Source organism: Aulonocara stuartgranti (genome assembly GCF_965226115.1).
Source record: "Aulonocara stuartgranti genome assembly, chromosome: 17".
NCBI lineage: Eukaryota > Metazoa > Chordata > Actinopteri > Cichliformes > Cichlidae > Aulonocara > Aulonocara stuartgranti.
The window spans coordinates 30,209,022-30,226,124 of NC_138953.1; the positions used below are offsets into that span (position 1 = coordinate 30,209,022).

The 17,103-nt window shown below is 38.3% G+C and overlaps 2 protein-coding genes across 3 annotated transcripts; one reads left to right on the forward strand and one right to left on the reverse strand.

The window, feature by feature from the left end:
• Window positions 1-25: 25 nt before the first annotated feature.
• zc3hc1 (zinc finger, C3HC-type containing 1) lies at window positions 26-4,020 on the reverse strand. Of its 2 annotated transcripts, none has more exons than XM_082510632.1 (10): window positions 3,840-4,020; window positions 3,232-3,334; window positions 2,961-3,111; window positions 2,730-2,813; window positions 2,484-2,611; window positions 2,168-2,307; window positions 1,783-2,053; window positions 1,412-1,609; window positions 938-1,150; window positions 26-832 (listed from the first exon to the last, which is right to left on the reverse strand). In XM_082510632.1, the coding sequence occupies exons 1-10, from the start codon at window positions 3,971-3,973 to the stop codon at window positions 758-760; spliced, it is 1,497 nt and encodes a 498-aa protein (XP_082366758.1). In that variant the 5' UTR covers window positions 3,974-4,020; the 3' UTR covers window positions 26-757. The 2 variants fall into 2 exon arrangements, with proteins under 2 accessions (XP_082366758.1, XP_082366759.1); XM_082510633.1 differs by lacking the exon at window positions 3,840-4,020 and adding an exon at window positions 3,686-3,794.
• A 4,148-nt stretch (window positions 4,021-8,168) lies between these two features.
• On the forward strand, window positions 8,169-16,889 carry klhdc10 (kelch domain containing 10). The gene is made up of 9 exons (XM_082511536.1): window positions 8,169-8,417; window positions 11,182-11,403; window positions 11,562-11,716; window positions 11,833-11,981; window positions 12,450-12,534; window positions 12,952-13,018; window positions 13,107-13,154; window positions 13,272-13,411; window positions 14,672-16,889. The coding sequence occupies exons 1-9, from the start codon at window positions 8,327-8,329 to the stop codon at window positions 14,879-14,881; spliced, it is 1,167 nt and encodes a 388-aa protein (XP_082367662.1). The 5' UTR covers window positions 8,169-8,326; the 3' UTR covers window positions 14,882-16,889.
• Window positions 16,890-17,103: the final 214 nt, after the last annotated feature.

Genomic DNA, 17,103 nt, shown 5'->3' on the forward strand with positions numbered 1-17,103 from the left:
AATGACATGCAAAGTAAAACAAACATTCAGAAGAGCAATTTATTAAACCCTTTTAGGAGCGTCTACAAAGACAAAGGTACATGCAAGATAGTGAGAACTGCATCGGTAACGAAATATCACAGAAAATCAAGAATTTCAAACCGGGTAGCACGGATGAGAAAAAACAAAACATCACTACTCCAAAAAGATTCTGCTCTCTTCGAGGACAGCTATTGTATCCATCTGGTGTTTAAGCAAAACAATACACACATAAGTACTTCCTCACAGTCTTTTTTTTTTTTGCTAATCTGAGGTTAATGTTTACTGCTCTTGCAAAGAACTCAAAATACGATAAAGGTAAACATCATCTTTCCAGTGTAGAGCCATGTGGCCCTTTCTCATGATCTTCTATATTCCACAAAAATCCAGACCATCACGTTGTCATCAAGGACTACCAAAGCAGACTTTGTGGTCATGTGGATGGCGGTACACATCCCAAATCTTTTGTAGCCGAACTGAAATGTTTTTTAAAAAGCCACAGCATTCATTCATTCACATTTTTTACTGTTTACTGGGAACACATTCATTTGTCTAATGACACAATGAACCTTATTTGTCCTTGACAAACACTGAACAGAAACAAGACCTCAATTGATGGCTTACATTTAATAACACTTGACACTCCTGTCAATTCATAATATGGATTCTGTACCACAAACAAGAGTGGAGGTCAGTTCATCACTTCAGTGTTGCAATGCTGTTTTTGTTTGCAAAGAGTCTACTGAGATGGCGAAGAGGAAACCTGCCACTGTCGGAATATAGCAAACACCCTTTTAGATTTGTCACGGGGGCCCTGGAAGAAAAAACAAACAAACAAAGCAAAAATCTGTAAATCTATCATATTCATGTCTGATGACTCTTTTTTATGAAATATAAATATTTGAACTTTTTGTCTTGCCTGTGCTGGACTGCCTTCGTCTATACTGGAGTTCTTCTTCATGGGCATGAGGAGGTCCAGAGCAGCTTTCCAGCCCTGCTGATAAAGTCCTGAACCTTTTTCTGAAAAAGGGATAGCCCCAGGATCCACATTCTCCTTTCCTACGGAGATCCAGGGACACCATTCCCTGTGCTGAGCTAAGGGGTCAAATACATTCTTGGGCAAGGGCCCATCCTGAAATAAGAGATAGTAAGTCAACATTTGTATTATACACCTCTGCCTTAAAAAAGGGAATGTTTGTCTTTCATGTTTTAATTTAACAAAATTTCTAACTGAAATGTAAACCAAACAAAATACTCAAATTACTCTTGAAACACTGGCTGAATAACCAGGCAGGACTGTACGGATTCCCTCAGATAAAGTCTGATGCCATCATTTAAAAAAAAAAAACCACAACAAAAACAAACAAAAAACCTCAGTAATGTTAGTTCTTACTAGACCACCAGCTGATGAGAGGCACAGGCGCTTTGGAGGCAGGCTAGTAGTGCCGTCAGTCCCTGAGCCATCTCCCTGTCCTCTACTGCGAGTTGCGGGCCTCTTGCCCCTCGTCAAAGGGCTTGGCAGTTCTTCGCTGGGGCTAGGTGAGTCTCTGCTCCGGGCACGCAAGGCCACTGGGGAGGAGGTACCCTCTCCCTGTAACATACACCAAGACAGCATAGAAGCAGCTTAGTATATTCTGAAGTTTACATTCACTTGTTCTAATTGAACGGATTAATAAGCGTGCATCATAGCTTGTGCACAGCGTGGTTCAGTGTTTTTCCAGCTAATGGCACAGCTCGGGAAATACGCCTGGTCCTCCTCCTTACCTGGTCAGAGCGGGTGGAGTCCTGGCTCCGCAGCTTCATGCGACAAGGAGTTGTAGCAGGGCTCGGTGAGGTGGAAGTCGAATGCTCTCCCTGACCATCATTTGGGGTTGCTGAAGCAGGACTGGTTGCCCGAACAGGGGTGCCCAGTGTATTTGTTGAATTGTCTGCTTCACCTCCCATTCCCTCCATCTGATGGAAATTCCACAAGCCCACCTTGCGCATACAGTAGGAGCAGGTGAGGATCGGCAGGCTCATGGCGTGCAGAGCAGGACTAAGATGGAGAAAAACACTTTTTTGTCCCATGTTTCTAAATTTTCACGCAACTTTTAATGTCAGCATATGACAACACTGATTTCTATGAAAGGAGTTTCGAGTTACATCTCACCTTGCTGCCCAACCGCAGAGAGAAACAATACATGCTGCCATCTGGATAGCTAAAGGCTCAGAGCAAGGAGTCTCTCCCATTCTTTTTTGTTCTTCCTCAATCACCTGCAGCATACTGCTGATAACGTCCTCTGTCAAAGACTGCAAGGAAAGAGTGGCCAATAAGTATAGGTGAAGGAGTGACTCAGACAACTGTTTCTATAATCTCGATAATGCATTCTTTTAAGTGTATTCTCTAATGTAAATAATATGTATAATGCTTTAAACAGCACTGAAGTCAGTATCCTAAAAAGGCTGAAGCCCTTCTGCAGCTTCACCATAGACTTCAGCTGCTCCGGTTTCATTGCTGGCAGCTGCTGTGCAAGGAGACAGGCGCTCTGGAAGCGCTCCAAAAAGGCAGCAAGAAGTGTCGATGGTTCACAGGCTGGAACAAGCCAGAAACGCTCTGAAATAAAAGCAACATTTACCATGATCATTACATGGACAAAAAAGAAAATCAAAGTTTATTCAAGGCAAATTACTTTTGCTGATATATACGTTTTATGCAAAATGCTTGCTCCCACCTGGACATGGAAAGTCAGGCCAAGGACAAAACTTTTCATGCTGTGTCTGAAGCTGCCTTGATATCTCTGCAATGCGGCTTTCATCTGTTTAAAAGAGGAGATGTGCTTCAATTTAAAAAAAAATTTTTTTGGCAGCCCGACAATATCAACCTAACCTTGCCAAAAAAAAAACAAAACAACCTGTTTGTCCTCTAGTGTTGTTATTGTGCAGTTGCTTTAAGTTTCACTCACATTTTTCAAAGTCTAAAGTTGGCTGCAAGGATGCACATAGGAAAGCCTGGCAGCTGCAGCACTTGAGCATATCACAGCCAACACTGATCCAGCCATATCTGGCACACATCAAAGGGGAAAGTATGCGTGGTTTGCCTGCCCATTTCAAACAGTGCGGCGCTAAGGGAAACTTCAACTTACATACAGCAAGGACATGTAATAATAACAACATAACATAAAAACAAGAACTAAGATGGCTCATACTGATTCAAAATGAGGGAAAAAAGGATATTGAATAGGATTCCACTCTTGAGAAAAAGGCTTCTTTGTTCGTTGCTTCGCAAGGTGCTTGAGAGTTGCTTTTCACTTCCAGCACATTCAAATCCCCTTGTACACTGAAATCATCAAAAAGGGGAAAACACATCTTCAGTATGCAGTTTTATTTACATGATTGATAAAACAAATATAACTGGTTAAAGCTATGCGTACTTCACGTTATATGTTTCCTATTTTCATTTTATAATCGCACACTACTGAATAGAATCGATTCGTTTAACCTAATGATGGAAGCAAAACCGCAAACTTGCAAAGTAAGGAGTTACTACCAAACTTAAGGTCCCCACCCCCTCTTATCTCTAACTGTACACAGTGGCGACAATTCAGATGCTACCATAACAAACTTGCCCGATGAATACAACAATGAAAGCACAAAGGCGTGCCAGTTCCTAGCTTAGATGCATCCAAACCTGCGGAATCTCATCCGTCTTCTCGTTATGCTGACTGAATGAAGCTAAAAGTACAGCTAGCTAAGTGGCTAGGCAAACTAGCTAGCGCCAACTTGTTCTCCGTCTTTTTAAATTGAACCATGAGCGCTCTCTGATTAAAAAAAAAGAATCGCACCTGTTGGAACCCACGCCTGTTGACGACACCCCCTCATTGAGAATTTCACGAACTTTTTCCGGGGAAACAATAGCAGACTTGTTGTGATTAGAATTGCCGAGACGATCCCCACGACTGCCGCCGAGAGTCGCCATGATCGGCTCTGCGGTCCCACGGAAAATACACCCTGAAACCGACAGTTCCGCTTCGTGATGCTGCAAGACCACAGCGCTGCAACAACATCACTTCTTCACCGTGAACATAGCTTAAATTTCAGAAGCGTAATTCCGTAAGGCTAAATTCATAGATTGACTGTTATTAATGTTTAAATGTAAAGAATTATTTATTTGGTATTTAATATAAAAAAATTTGGGATTTAAAATGTACTTTTTTGTGTGTTTTTAACATTATTATTTTTACTTTTTAAATTTAATTTAAATTTAATTTTACTTTTTAAATTTAATTTAATTTCTTAAATTTTTTAAAATTTGTTTAGGGTATCTGTACAGCTGATGGACATGCAGCTTTAGCAAACATGACTATTAGGTATGAGGTAACTGTGTCAGATCATATACCTTTTGGTTTTACTGTGAATGTGGAACAAATGCCAGCAACAACTGGAAACAATATTGCTAATATTGCTACCAGTGTAAAATTAGACTGGTCAGCTTGTAGTGAAGATGATTTCTTAGCTTATCATAGTAATACCGATATACATCTGAACAACATTTCTTTGCCGAAAGAAGCTATTTTGTGCAAGGATGTCAACTGTAAGAATGCTGTGCATAAACATTTACTCTGCTCCATGTATGATGATATAGTGACTGCTCTGCATGAAAGTGGTACACTGCTTGATAAACAATATAAGCATAAGAAACCTAACATCAGACCTGGCTGGAAAGAACATGTATCCATGTACCATGATGAAGCTCGCATAGCTTATAAATGTTGGGCCATGGCTGGAAGACCTAAACAAGGCCCAGAATTTGAACAGAAAAAATGTGCGAATGCCAGATATAAGTACGCTGTTCGCTTTATAACTAAAAATGAGCAAATGCTGAGAGCAGATTCTTTGGCCAGGAAAATGCTGTGTAATAATATGGCAGATTTTTGGAAAGAGGTGAAAGCTCTTAATAACTGTAAACCATCTCTACCATCAACTGTTGAAGGTGTTTCTGGGGCAGATAACATTGCAGCATTATGGAGACAGCATTACAGTGCGTTGTTTAACTGTATAAAAAGTGATCCATATGAGGACAATCTTGACATGAGTAATGACACAATAAGTGTAAGGACACATGAAGTATATGAAGCCATTCATAGGTTGTCTGATAATAAATCCTCTGGTTTGGATCACATCACTGCAGAACATTTAAAACATGCTAGTTTAAGGCTAGCTCCTCTTTTAGCACTCTGTTTCACTGGGTTTATGATTCATGGCATATTACCAGACTCAATGCTGTGTATTTTACTGGTACCAGTTATGAAAGACAAAGCTGCAAAAGTGAGCTGTTTGGATAATTACAGGCCGATTGCACTAGCCAGTATTTTATCTAAGGTGTTAGAAAGAATCCTGTTTGATAGAGTTAGTGTGTTCATCTCTTCTCTGGATAATCAGTTTGGCTTTAAACCAAAGCACGGCACTGACATGTGCATATATGCACTCAAGGAAATAGTCAGGTTGTATAGGGCTAAAAATTCATCTGTCCTCATGTGTTTCATTGATGCCTCTAAGGCATCGAGTGAACCACAGAAAACTTTTTGATAAATTGAAGACACGGGGAGTTCCTCAATACATCGTGAGGATTCTCTCTTACTGGTACGCTCATCAGAACATGCAGGTTAAATGGGGAAGCAGTATTTCTGCCCCCTTTGGTGTCAGCAATGGTGTCAGACAGGGTGGGATTTTGTCTCCAATTTTATTTAATTTATATGTCGATGATTTGTCCATACAGCTGAGAGCCTGTAACACTGGGTGTATATTAGGTGAAGCACTGATAAATCATCTTATGTATGCAGATGACCTGGTTGTTTTTAGTCCAAGCAGTGCTGGGTTACAGGATCTTCTTAATGTCTGTACTGAATATGGTGTGCAATATGACATTGAGTACAATGCTGCTAAAAGTGCTGTTTTGATATGTAGAACCAAGCAGGATAAACAGCTAAATTTCCCTTTGTTTAAACTGGCACAAAAAACTCTTGAAGTTCATAAAAAGGTGAAATACCTCGGTCACTTTATTACTGAGCAAATGAATGATGATGATGACATATACAGACAACGATGTAAGCTCTATGTGCAGGCAAATACAGCTTTTGTTCACTTCCAGTTAAAGTGGCTTTGTTTAAAGCGTATTGCACACCGCTATATACTGCCCCCTTGTGGTCATCCTACAAACAATGTAGCATGCAGAAGCTGCATGTTGCATATAATGATGCGATGAGAATCCTTTGCAGGATACCTAGAAGTGGTAGTGCCAGTCAGATGTTTGTAGCTGTGGGTGTCTGGACTTTTAAAGCACTTTTAAGAAAGTTAATGTTCAGTTTTAGAGAACGACTGGATGGTTCGAGTAACAGTATAATTTTAGCACTTACAGATCCGACAGTGAGTGGTTCCCGTTACTCATCCAGTCTCAGAAAGCACTGGTTAAAGTGTTTGTGTATTTATTGATTTATTTTAAGTAATTGTGTTTTATGTATATTATGGTTTTATATTTTTACAAATGCTTTATATACTTATTTATATACATATATATATATTTAATGGTATACCTTGTGTTGTGTGTGTGTGGGGGGGAGTTGTGTGTGTGTGTTTCTTGTCTTGTTTTTATGGACATGTAGTCTGCCAATAAAGATTGAATTGAGTTAGGGTTAAAATTTTACTTTTTAAATTTGTATTTTATTATGGATCTTTTGTTAAATGTTGTTATACAGATGCAATAAACTGCAATAAATATGCATACAAAATTCCCCCTTCTGAATTTATTTTTTTGGGCAATATTACACTGTAAGATTAGTAATCCATTAATATCTTCTGCTGTAGTTTGAAGTGGAGGCTTCTTAAGACACCATATGATGCTGTGTAGTTTGTTGTAGAATAAAGAGCTACATAAATTAAATTTCAAATAAGTAATAGCTCTAACACAAATGTAATGAAAACATGAATATTTTCAACTATAAGGTATGCTATATAGACAAAAACAAAGTCGCTTTGAAGAAATTCTTATTTGGTGGAGATTTGTTTTGCAACACATCCCACTAGATACTGTTATTAGCTCAATTTTTAGAATATTGCATCACCAGATAGTAGGAAAATGTGTCTCTGTTCAAGCCAGCACAGTTCTACTTTATGATCTGGAGGCATTTGAGTAAGAATGATGCGTTCTGAGGGCCCAGCATTGTCCCAATATATTTTCATCGAGGACTTTTGGATAAAAGCAGAAACATTTTTGTCCCATCTTGCTTATCTGACCATATTTTTAACATTAGGGAAGAAAATACTAAAGATATTAGTGATTGAAATTATTGACTTAAAGTATTAAATTAAATTTTACATACATGCCATCGCCTACATCACCTGCTCACTGATTTTCAACTCTCCTCCTAATCTAGTTTCCACATCTCTCACTCTGTCTTTATGGTCTGGGTCATCAACTTTCTAAACTCTGTTTTTACTACAGCTCTGCACATCACCTTTGTTCTTGAAAATCATTACCACTCGACTTATTCTCCATTCCTTAGGCATGTTCTCCAAGACTGTGCTAAACAATCTGGTCAAAAGCCCTCTGTCTTAAACATCTCCAGGTATGTCTTTAATAGCTGCCCCCAATTCTTACTACTCATCCTCTGCACTTCCTGATTCACTAACTGTATTTTCTCCAACTGAAAGCACATGAATAGAAAACAAAGTAAGACCTAAAACTGAACCTTATGGTGCACCACAGGTGATGTGATCTCTAGACAATGAATAGCTGCCCATGGTGACAGTTTTTTTTAATGGTTTGTTTGTTTCTCCCCCCAAACATAAGAATGCCACTTCATGTTCTAAATGATAATCTGTCTCCACTCTCAGTTGTTAAAAGAAGGTAATTGGTAACCTTGACTAGGTCTGTACAGTGCAAGCAATAACAACATTTTTTTTTCATTATTTGTATTTTTAATATGTGCATATATATATATATATATATATATATATATATATATATATATATATATATATATATATATATATATATATATAGCCTGGGAACGCATTTTGGGCCATCCACACTCCAAGTAAAACTGTTGTGTTGTGGATACATACCGGCAAGCGCCGCCCCGCCCACATCTAATGACGCAACGTCCTAATAACGAGTCCAGTGATTGGCCAAGTCCAATCCACAGCGGGGGGAGGTAACGTTTGTGGATGTCTTCCAAACTGACTGAAACGTAAAATGATTCTACGGCTCTTATGAGATGTTGTTTTTATTTGACGTGCCATTCTCCGTGACTGGATTGTAAAGGGGGAGACGATGTCGGACGCCGAATGTGCTCACAGTCCAGACCAGCTGAATAAATTCCAGAAATTGACAGGCCGGCCGCCGCACGGTGTGACGTTAGCAGGTCGGTCAAAAACATTAGCAAGATATGCTAACGACGTTACGCTTTACCTGGACGTTATCATGTTTGTACAGTCAAATTGAGTCTGTGTCATTTACATCAGCTGCTTGTTACTTTGAGTCAGGAATTTTAAACTTTGACTTTACTCGTGATATTTTAAAGCATTACATTCAGGCTAGCAACATCCCGCAATTCTGTTTGATTATCTTTTGATGTGTTGGGTGCGATCCTATCTAAGCTAACAGGAGAAAATAGCACATAATACTTTTGCATAGAGCTTTATCGGCTGCAGTGTGCTACAGTAAATGTTCTAATATCGGCTGGAGTGGATTTCATGGATTTAAGGTTTTATTTATAACAATTTGAAGGTTTAAGCTTTGTGTGTATCTGTGGTTTATGCTGAGGGTTGATAAAATATTTGATGGTTTAAGCGGATCACAGAGCCATGTCCACTAACATGTTTAAAGCTCTTATTAGGTATGTTCTCAGTCATGGAGAGATGTGTTACATCTATATTTTCCAGCAACGTATAGCGAGGATAACTTCAGTATAACCTCTACTGGTCAAAAAACTAAAAACTAAAACCCAAACATATCTGAGCTGATCTATTGTGTGTATAAAATTTTCAAAGAATAGACTGCTCTTTGGTTGCTAGTTATTTCCTCTTATGCCTGTGGTAGATCCTAAGTTGAGATCCTGTATACTTTTGTGTTTTACAGATACAAGCTGGTCAGGAAAGGGAAATTCTGCAGTGCAAAGACCAAAACTGGTCACTCTAACGGATGCTGACATAGATCTACAGAGAAATATTATCTTGATGACTGATAAAATACTTATATTGTAGTTTTATTGCTCATATGAAGTTTTACAAGACAGTAGGAGCAAATAGGTGCCATAGTGTGCCTGAGTATTGATGAAACTACAATGAGTAGAAGATGGACTACAAAACGCACATCCTCCTTCACCACAACATGTTCTGACCCTTTTGTTTTATGGAGGTCTTATAAAAGAGAACAGTCTGTGGAAAAACTCACTGTAGGCTTAAAAAGAAGAAAAATCTAGGGCCAGGTGTACTAACGTCTACAGCAGCACAAAGCCTTCTTTTGACATTAAAAAGCTGCTGGATTTACGAAAGAGACTAAGTGTCAGTATGTGAACAGGAGGGGTTTTTTGAGGCTGGTATTATGCCAAATGTATTTGTATTTTCACTTTCAGGAGGAGAATATTTAAATGAGTCACACCAGTGTAAATTACAAAGTCTTCGGAACACAATTTACTGCAAATTGCACAAACTTTAGTGCTGGAAAAAAAAAAAGTTGTGTTTGGAAAAAAAATTGCGTGCGTGTTTAGAGGCAAACCCCATTTGTTGAATCTGTAACTAATAAAAGGTTTGGGGAGTTAAATTAATGCTTAAATGTTGCAATGTGCTATTAAAACTAAAAGGCGAAGTGCGCATTCACGCACATGGGATAGTAACATAGCAACTGAGATGGCTCATCATCTGACTGTAAATGATGTTTTGTGGTCTTTTGCGCATGGTACAGGTCAGCTGTTCCACACAGATTTCAGGTTTATAGGGCAGGACAGTTTTTAATAATGCAGTTCTCCTCTGGATCAATCTTGCGCTGCACCTGAGTCCTAATCATTAGACCCCTTTGCACAGTGCTGAGAAATAACTCTTCTGATAGAAGAGTTATTTCTTATATAAAAAGCATATTCACTTTTATTCAGCCTCGTCTCATTTATCATGATTGCCTTGCTGTTTTCAGAGGAAAAAAAATTATATGAAACCTGAGCTTAAACTGGATTATTTTAGTTAGCAGGCATGCAGCGCTTTGCCTTCCTCTGGATTTTTAAGCCACTAATTTGCATTCTTTCTACAAAAAGTTGTTTTTTCTTTTTACTGAGGTGAACTGGCTGCATCTTTATATATAAATTACAGCACATTGTTAGTAAATTACCCTGTAACTGCGGCTTCACAGTAATTTGCCTCAATTAGTATATCTATCCAATAGCATTTAAAAAATTAAATATAAGAAAATAGGATTTTTTTTAATCTTCTGTGTAACTCCTTTCCTCCTCTCTGTTAAGGATTTCTGCAACTGCATTAAAATTCGCTCCATCCATCATGTATCCCAGCTGACCTGTTGTAAAAATTATTTATGGTAATCCTAAAGACTGCAATACAGCCAAGGAAATTAGTAATGAATGCTGATTATACTGAACCTTAAGCACATTCTTATCAGTTAACATAGATCATAATCTTGAGCTTATATAGCGTTCTTGGTCTAACGCCTTTACGTTTCTTCCCAAGTTCCAGTAAATGTCATACAACGACTCTTGTAATGCAGAATTTCTCATAGTTATGAATATGAAAGTTGACATGTTATGTATATAACCGGTGGAGCATTAGTCAGGTTGGAGCTATAACTAGTCTTAAGTTCTAAAAAACGTTTGACTTTTTAGATGCATATGCAGATTATACTCTAACGCTTTAATTGATTTGATTGCTGGGTGATATGACCACGGCATATCACTGTTATTACAAGTACTTGTATTACTTTTGGATAATGTTTTTTATATACCTTTTTTTTCCTGTCAGTTTTAAAAAAAAAGTTTGTTTTATCTGGTAAAGCAGTGTCAAAGTTCAAATCATGCATAAAATTAAGAGCAGCATTTAGCTCAAGTAGTAGCTTTTTGCTATGATGGATGGTACTCCTCATCGTCATTTTTAGGCTTTGATTGTTTATTTTTTTTCTGTTTCCAGGGCATCGCACACCACCTGCCCGCAGTGGGCACCGCTGCGTCGCTGACAACACTAACCTGTATGTGTTTGGTGGGTACAACCCTGACTACGATGAGTCAGGAGGCTCAGAAAATGAAGACTATCCACTTTTCAGGGAGCTATGGAGGTATCATTTTGCAACAGGCTGCTGGCAGCAGATCCGAACAGAGGGCTACATGCCCACAGAGCTGGCATCAATGTCAGGTGAAGCATTGTGTATTTAGTACTTCTGAACATTTTACTAGTGTTTACACATTGTTGGTATTTCATACCCCCACCCCCCCCCAAAAAAACCCAACCAAACAAACAAAAAAAAAACCCCATGTATGAAAATCAAATTTGGTGTTGCTGTTTTTCTGCAGCTGTTTTGCACGGTAACAACCTCCTGGTGTTTGGGGGCACCGGAATCCCCTTTGGTGAAAATAATGGCAACGACGTTCACGTTTGTAACGTGAAGTACAAACGATGGTCGCTGCTCAACTGTCGAGGGAAGAAGCCCAACAGAATCTATGGACAGGTAGCCACAGAAATCAGTCGTCCTCCTTTCTGACGACCACATTCAAATTAGAAAAATTTGTACGTAAAATTTTTGTTTCAGTGTTTTATCTGCCATTTCATACTTTCTGCCTCCAGGCAATGGTTATTATAAACGGCTTCCTGTACGTGTTTGGAGGGACAACAGGTTATATCTACAGCACAGACCTACACAGGCTGGACCTGACCACAAGAGAGTGGATCCACCTTAAGCCCAACAACCCTCCCGATGACCTGCCCGAGGAGCGGTATGATGATAGAGGAGTTTAGCATTAGGGGTGGGGGGGATATTTTGTTTGGCAATATTGTATCAATACAGGGAAACCAAATATCAATATTTTATAGAATACAATAAATTTCTCTGCAGTTCACTGCTGTATTATCAGAAACAGATTGGATATAATTGCCACTTTGACCCCATTCAATTGCCGACTGATTCCGTCTTATGTTAACATTTATGGCAGGTTATAGTGACATTGTTGGTATGCTTGAAAATCATTTTGCAAGCAAAAAAGAATTATTAATAATAATTGGGCGACCGTGGCTCAGGGGGTTGGGAAGTGCATCTGTAACTGGAAGGTCGCCGGAATTATTATTGCAGAATCTTAAAAATTACAATAATATTGTATCGCGAGTGAAGTTTTCTGATAACATATCTCTTTCCATCTCTACTAGTATTAAAATGTTAAAATTCCTTGTCATGGTGTGTTTCACAGATATAGGCATGAAATAGCACATGATGGACAGAGGATCTATATTCTGGGAGGAGGAACTTCCTGGACATCATATCCTTTAGATAAGGTACTGTACCACTGAAAGATTTTATATACCCTCAAGTAACTTGTCACCAGCTAAGGTTCCAGCTAAGGAAAATCCATGTCCCTGGTGTATTCATAGTCTTAGTCTAAAGTCTAGTCTTTTTTTGAACTCCCTAGGATTTGTTTAGTGTGCCAATGGTAAAAAGAGAAGAAACAAAACTCTGGTTTTACAAAAAAAAATAAAAAATCTGTACACTACTACTAAAAAAGCATATAAAAATGCTAGCATTAGTCATTGTTTATATATCTGTACTTCTACGCAAAAGCTGATCAGATGATTTGGAAATATTTTGAATTTATCAGTAGAAGTGTCTTCCATCTTGATAATTGTCCAAGTCTGTCATTTTTCACACATGTCACTTTTTAAAATGTTTTTTTAAATTTTTTTTATTTATTTAAGATACATGCTTATAATCTGGAAACCAATTCCTGGGAGGAGATTACAACTAAACCTCATGAAAAGATAGGTTTGTATACTTCACATCATGATTAACTGTAAGCCTGTGCTATCCTTAACAGTAGTGCACTTTGCTAAAATATCTGTGCTTTTGACAGGCTATCCTGCTCCTCGAAGGTGCCATAGCTGCGTGCAGATACGCAACGGTGAGGCCTGCTATACCAAAGAACATATTTCTGTATAGCCAGTATCACTTATTAAGCACTGTAATTTCATACTACATCCTCTCATTCTAATGTTTTTATCTGCTTTTTCTATTGTAGATGTATTTATCTGTGGAGGCTACAATGGGGAATTGATATTAGCTGATCTGTGGAAAATCAACCTTCAGACTTTCCAGTGGAGCAAACTACCAGCAGTGATGCCCGAGCCAGCCTACTTTCACTGTGCTGCTGTTACCCCAGTTAGTACAATACCATTTCTTTGGATCAGTCTAAATTTCAAAGTAGCAAAATTACCTTAGTACTCACCAAACTCAGAATATAAATGTATACACAGAAGGTGAAATTACATGTTAGATAAGCTGTCGTGGGTTCCTAGCATATACTATATAAAAAGATGGACAAAGCCATGGTGACGTCACCTTCTGGTTTGCAGATTCTCTCTGTAAAGCCTCTAGCTGATGCATCTGTTTGTAAATCCAAATATGACAAACTGTGAGGACAGTGCTTACAGCAATCTGTCCATCACAGAGGAGTGATGCCCTAAAGCGCAGCATGGTTTATCAAACCGTTTTACAAAATATATATAATTTACAAAGTGAATATCATTCTGGTATAAATAAATAATGAAACTGGTTATTTCATTATGTAAATATTTATACTATGAGGAAAATATTTACAGAAATGTTGAAAATGTTGTAAATCCAATAAAAAGCAGGGTCATTTTCTTCTTTAAAAAAAAGAGGGGAAAATATGAGTCTTATACAATCATCCCTATCCTGACTGTTAGTAAATATGAGGTTTTAGGCTTCACATTTCAGAACTTGAGGCTCCTTGACAATTTTGACATTGATGCACATTATTGATCAATTGTGGAGCTGTAGTAACTACAGAGGGAAGGAGTTTACGAGTGATGCCGTGAAGCTATGAGAACGAGTTGTGGAGGCTAGGTTAAGAAGATAGGTAACGATCAGTGAGCTGCAGAATGGCTTCACACCAATAAAGAGCTCTACAGATGCAATGTTTGCTTTGAGAGTGTTGATGCAGAAGTATTAAGGAGGAGGACTTGCACTTTATGGATCTAGATAAAACATTAAGTTATGGTGCCAAGAGAGGATCAGTATTACTGCATGAACCCAGGAGTGGCAGAAATATGAGAGGGTGCTGCAAGACATGTGGTGAGGTGTGATAGATAGTTTCAATGTGTGGATGAGACCAGTGATTGGCTCTAAGCCCCTGATGATGGCTGTTTTTTGTCTATATTTGTGGACATCTAATTTTGTTTTTGATGTTATAGTTATTATATGGAACCGTCCTCTTAAAATAAAAATAAAAAACTGTTGGTGATCCAGAAGGTGCAAGGAGAACCTAATGAAAAGATTTTGTTTGTTACCAGTTGGATAATCAATGATGACATTGAAGAAGTTTAGAAGCCTGAACCTTGTTAAGCTGTATACACTGTAAAATGTACCTTTTCCCCATCTCTTTTGTTTTGTACCCAGGCTGGCTGCATGTACATCCATGGTGGTGTGGTGAACATCCATGAGAACAAGAGAACTGGCTCTCTGTTCAAGATCTGGCTGACTGTGCCCAGCCTGTTGGAGCTATGCTGGGAGAAGCTCCTCAAGGCCTTTCCCCACCTTTCTTCACTCCCCACCATGCAGCTGCTCAACCTGGGCCTCACACAGGAACTCACTGAACGTTTGAAATAGACTTAGCGGAGCAAGAACACGTAAAATGGAAGGGACAGCGAGGAGAGCGGCTCAGTACAAAATTGAATTCACAGGAAGTCTTAGGGTGACCCAAGCCCCGCCCTGCCCTCCCGCCTGACGTAGCCTCGCCTTAAAACCAAAAACAATGGGATGCCTTTTTCTTTTGTTTTTCTTCCTTTTTTTTATAGTTAAAGTGATGAAGAACAGAGTATATGTGGAATGTTTTATGGATTTTACTCAAGACCCTGTCCCCCCCCCACTGGTCCCTGCACTTGTGTCAAACTAATACAGTCATGGTTTTCATCAAACAGCTGGAAATGGTTTATTTTGCCCCGGCATGAAGTCAAACACTGTTTTCTCCCATTGTTTGTTTGTTTGTTTGTTTGTTTTTTGTCCAAATCGGCATTATCTGGTAATTTTAAAAGTTCAGTGTGAATGACGAATGCATGTATATTAAAATGAAATCACTTTTTATGGGGGAGGGTGGGGTAGCTTCGTGAACTGATGTTGCAGTTTGCACATTTTTGTCTTACACATTTGTGGACATTTGGTTTTTTGTTTTTGTCATCTTTAAAAAAAAAAAATTCTTCATGCAGAGGCGACGATAGTATTGACATCAGTCTGAAACAGTGGCAGATGGTGGTTTGAACCATGGCGGTGTTTTTTGCACATTTTAGCCAATTTAATACAATTCCCTATCTAATATATAATTTTTATTTCTACTGACCTGTTGTAGAGTTTTAGATTATTGTGAATGTTTTTGTGACTTCCTCACTGGCCTTTTTATTTCACTTTACTCTCTAAGGTTCATTGATCAGCCAATTACAATAACCTTTCTCTGAGCTTTTAATGTCAAAGTGGATCATTGCATAACTTTGACTGTAAGTAATCTTAAATTTCCAGTTTCTCCAAATTATTTTTATATCTTAAAAAACAAAAAGACATGCCATCTGCCTGGGATATAAAAGCATTCAAATCCTAAAAAATGAAATTAGTGCATGCCGTGAAAAGAGTCTTATGTTATTTGTGGTGAATTGCCTAAAACATGCAGAAACACTGTGCTGTTCATTGGCATGTAAGGAAGTTTTAAATGCTGGTTTTGCCTGTGTCTGGACTTCTGTAGTTCCTGTATTGTTCATTATACATCATATTGCAGCCTAGTCTGGAGATGAAATTGAAGCGAGGTGGGTATGTTCAAGATAATTTATTATTTTCTTTCCCTTTTCATTGTGTTTGCTTGCAGGTTTCATTTGTAAACCAAACCATGCTACACATCACTGTGAATTTGGTGCTTAAAAAAAAATAAAATATATATATATATCTATATATAGATATATTTAAGATGATTATATTTGAATAAAGACTTGATTCTGTTTAAAATTTTACTCCCTCTTTGTTTAAGACACATGATGCACAGGGAGTTGCTTCAGTAGCAGGCTTACACGAACATCTGTTTATACTGCAGTGCCTTTCTCCCAAACTGATATTGAGGTTTGACAAATAGAGGCAGATATTTGCATGTTTAGACAAAATTCTTAGACTTACAAGTAAATTAAAAGTCCCATAATTGCATATTGTGACATGTTGCTGGCCAAGATTGTAATTTTATATCCTGTAATCTTAAAAACCAAGTGTTTAAATAAAATATGTTCATGTTTACAGATGCCAAATAATATTCACCTTCAAAATGTGATTATGACAAGATCCCATATGTATTTTTTAATATACATATGATGGGATGTTGCCAGATGGTTTGGTCACATATGCATGAGTCTGCCTGCATTATTTTTACCTTGTTCCTTTTTCCTTCTGCTTTTCCCCCTTTGCTGTTCCAAATTACTGATGCATGATGTCATTACCTGCTCCCCCCCCCACCCTTTTTTTTTTTTTAATAACATCAAATCGTTACTTTGGGACACAGTTTTACAGGTGACCCCGAAAATGTTGTACACTGGGCTTGTATGAGTGTCGTGTTAAGAGGTCTCTAAATAAAGGCGTTCTGTAAAGAGCTCTCTGTCCCCCCCAGTTTTCTTTCCTGTACTAATGCTTAGCATGACGCACACTAGAATTGTCCAGTGTAAGACTCTTGCATGGATCGTTGCTGCCACTTTTATTCTTTTATTCAAAGTGCTTTTATTCAAAGTGCACAATAGATCAAAGTCATACATCCCTGTATTTGTTGTGTTTGTGAAGCTGAATTTGCCCAAATGCTAGTGAATAAC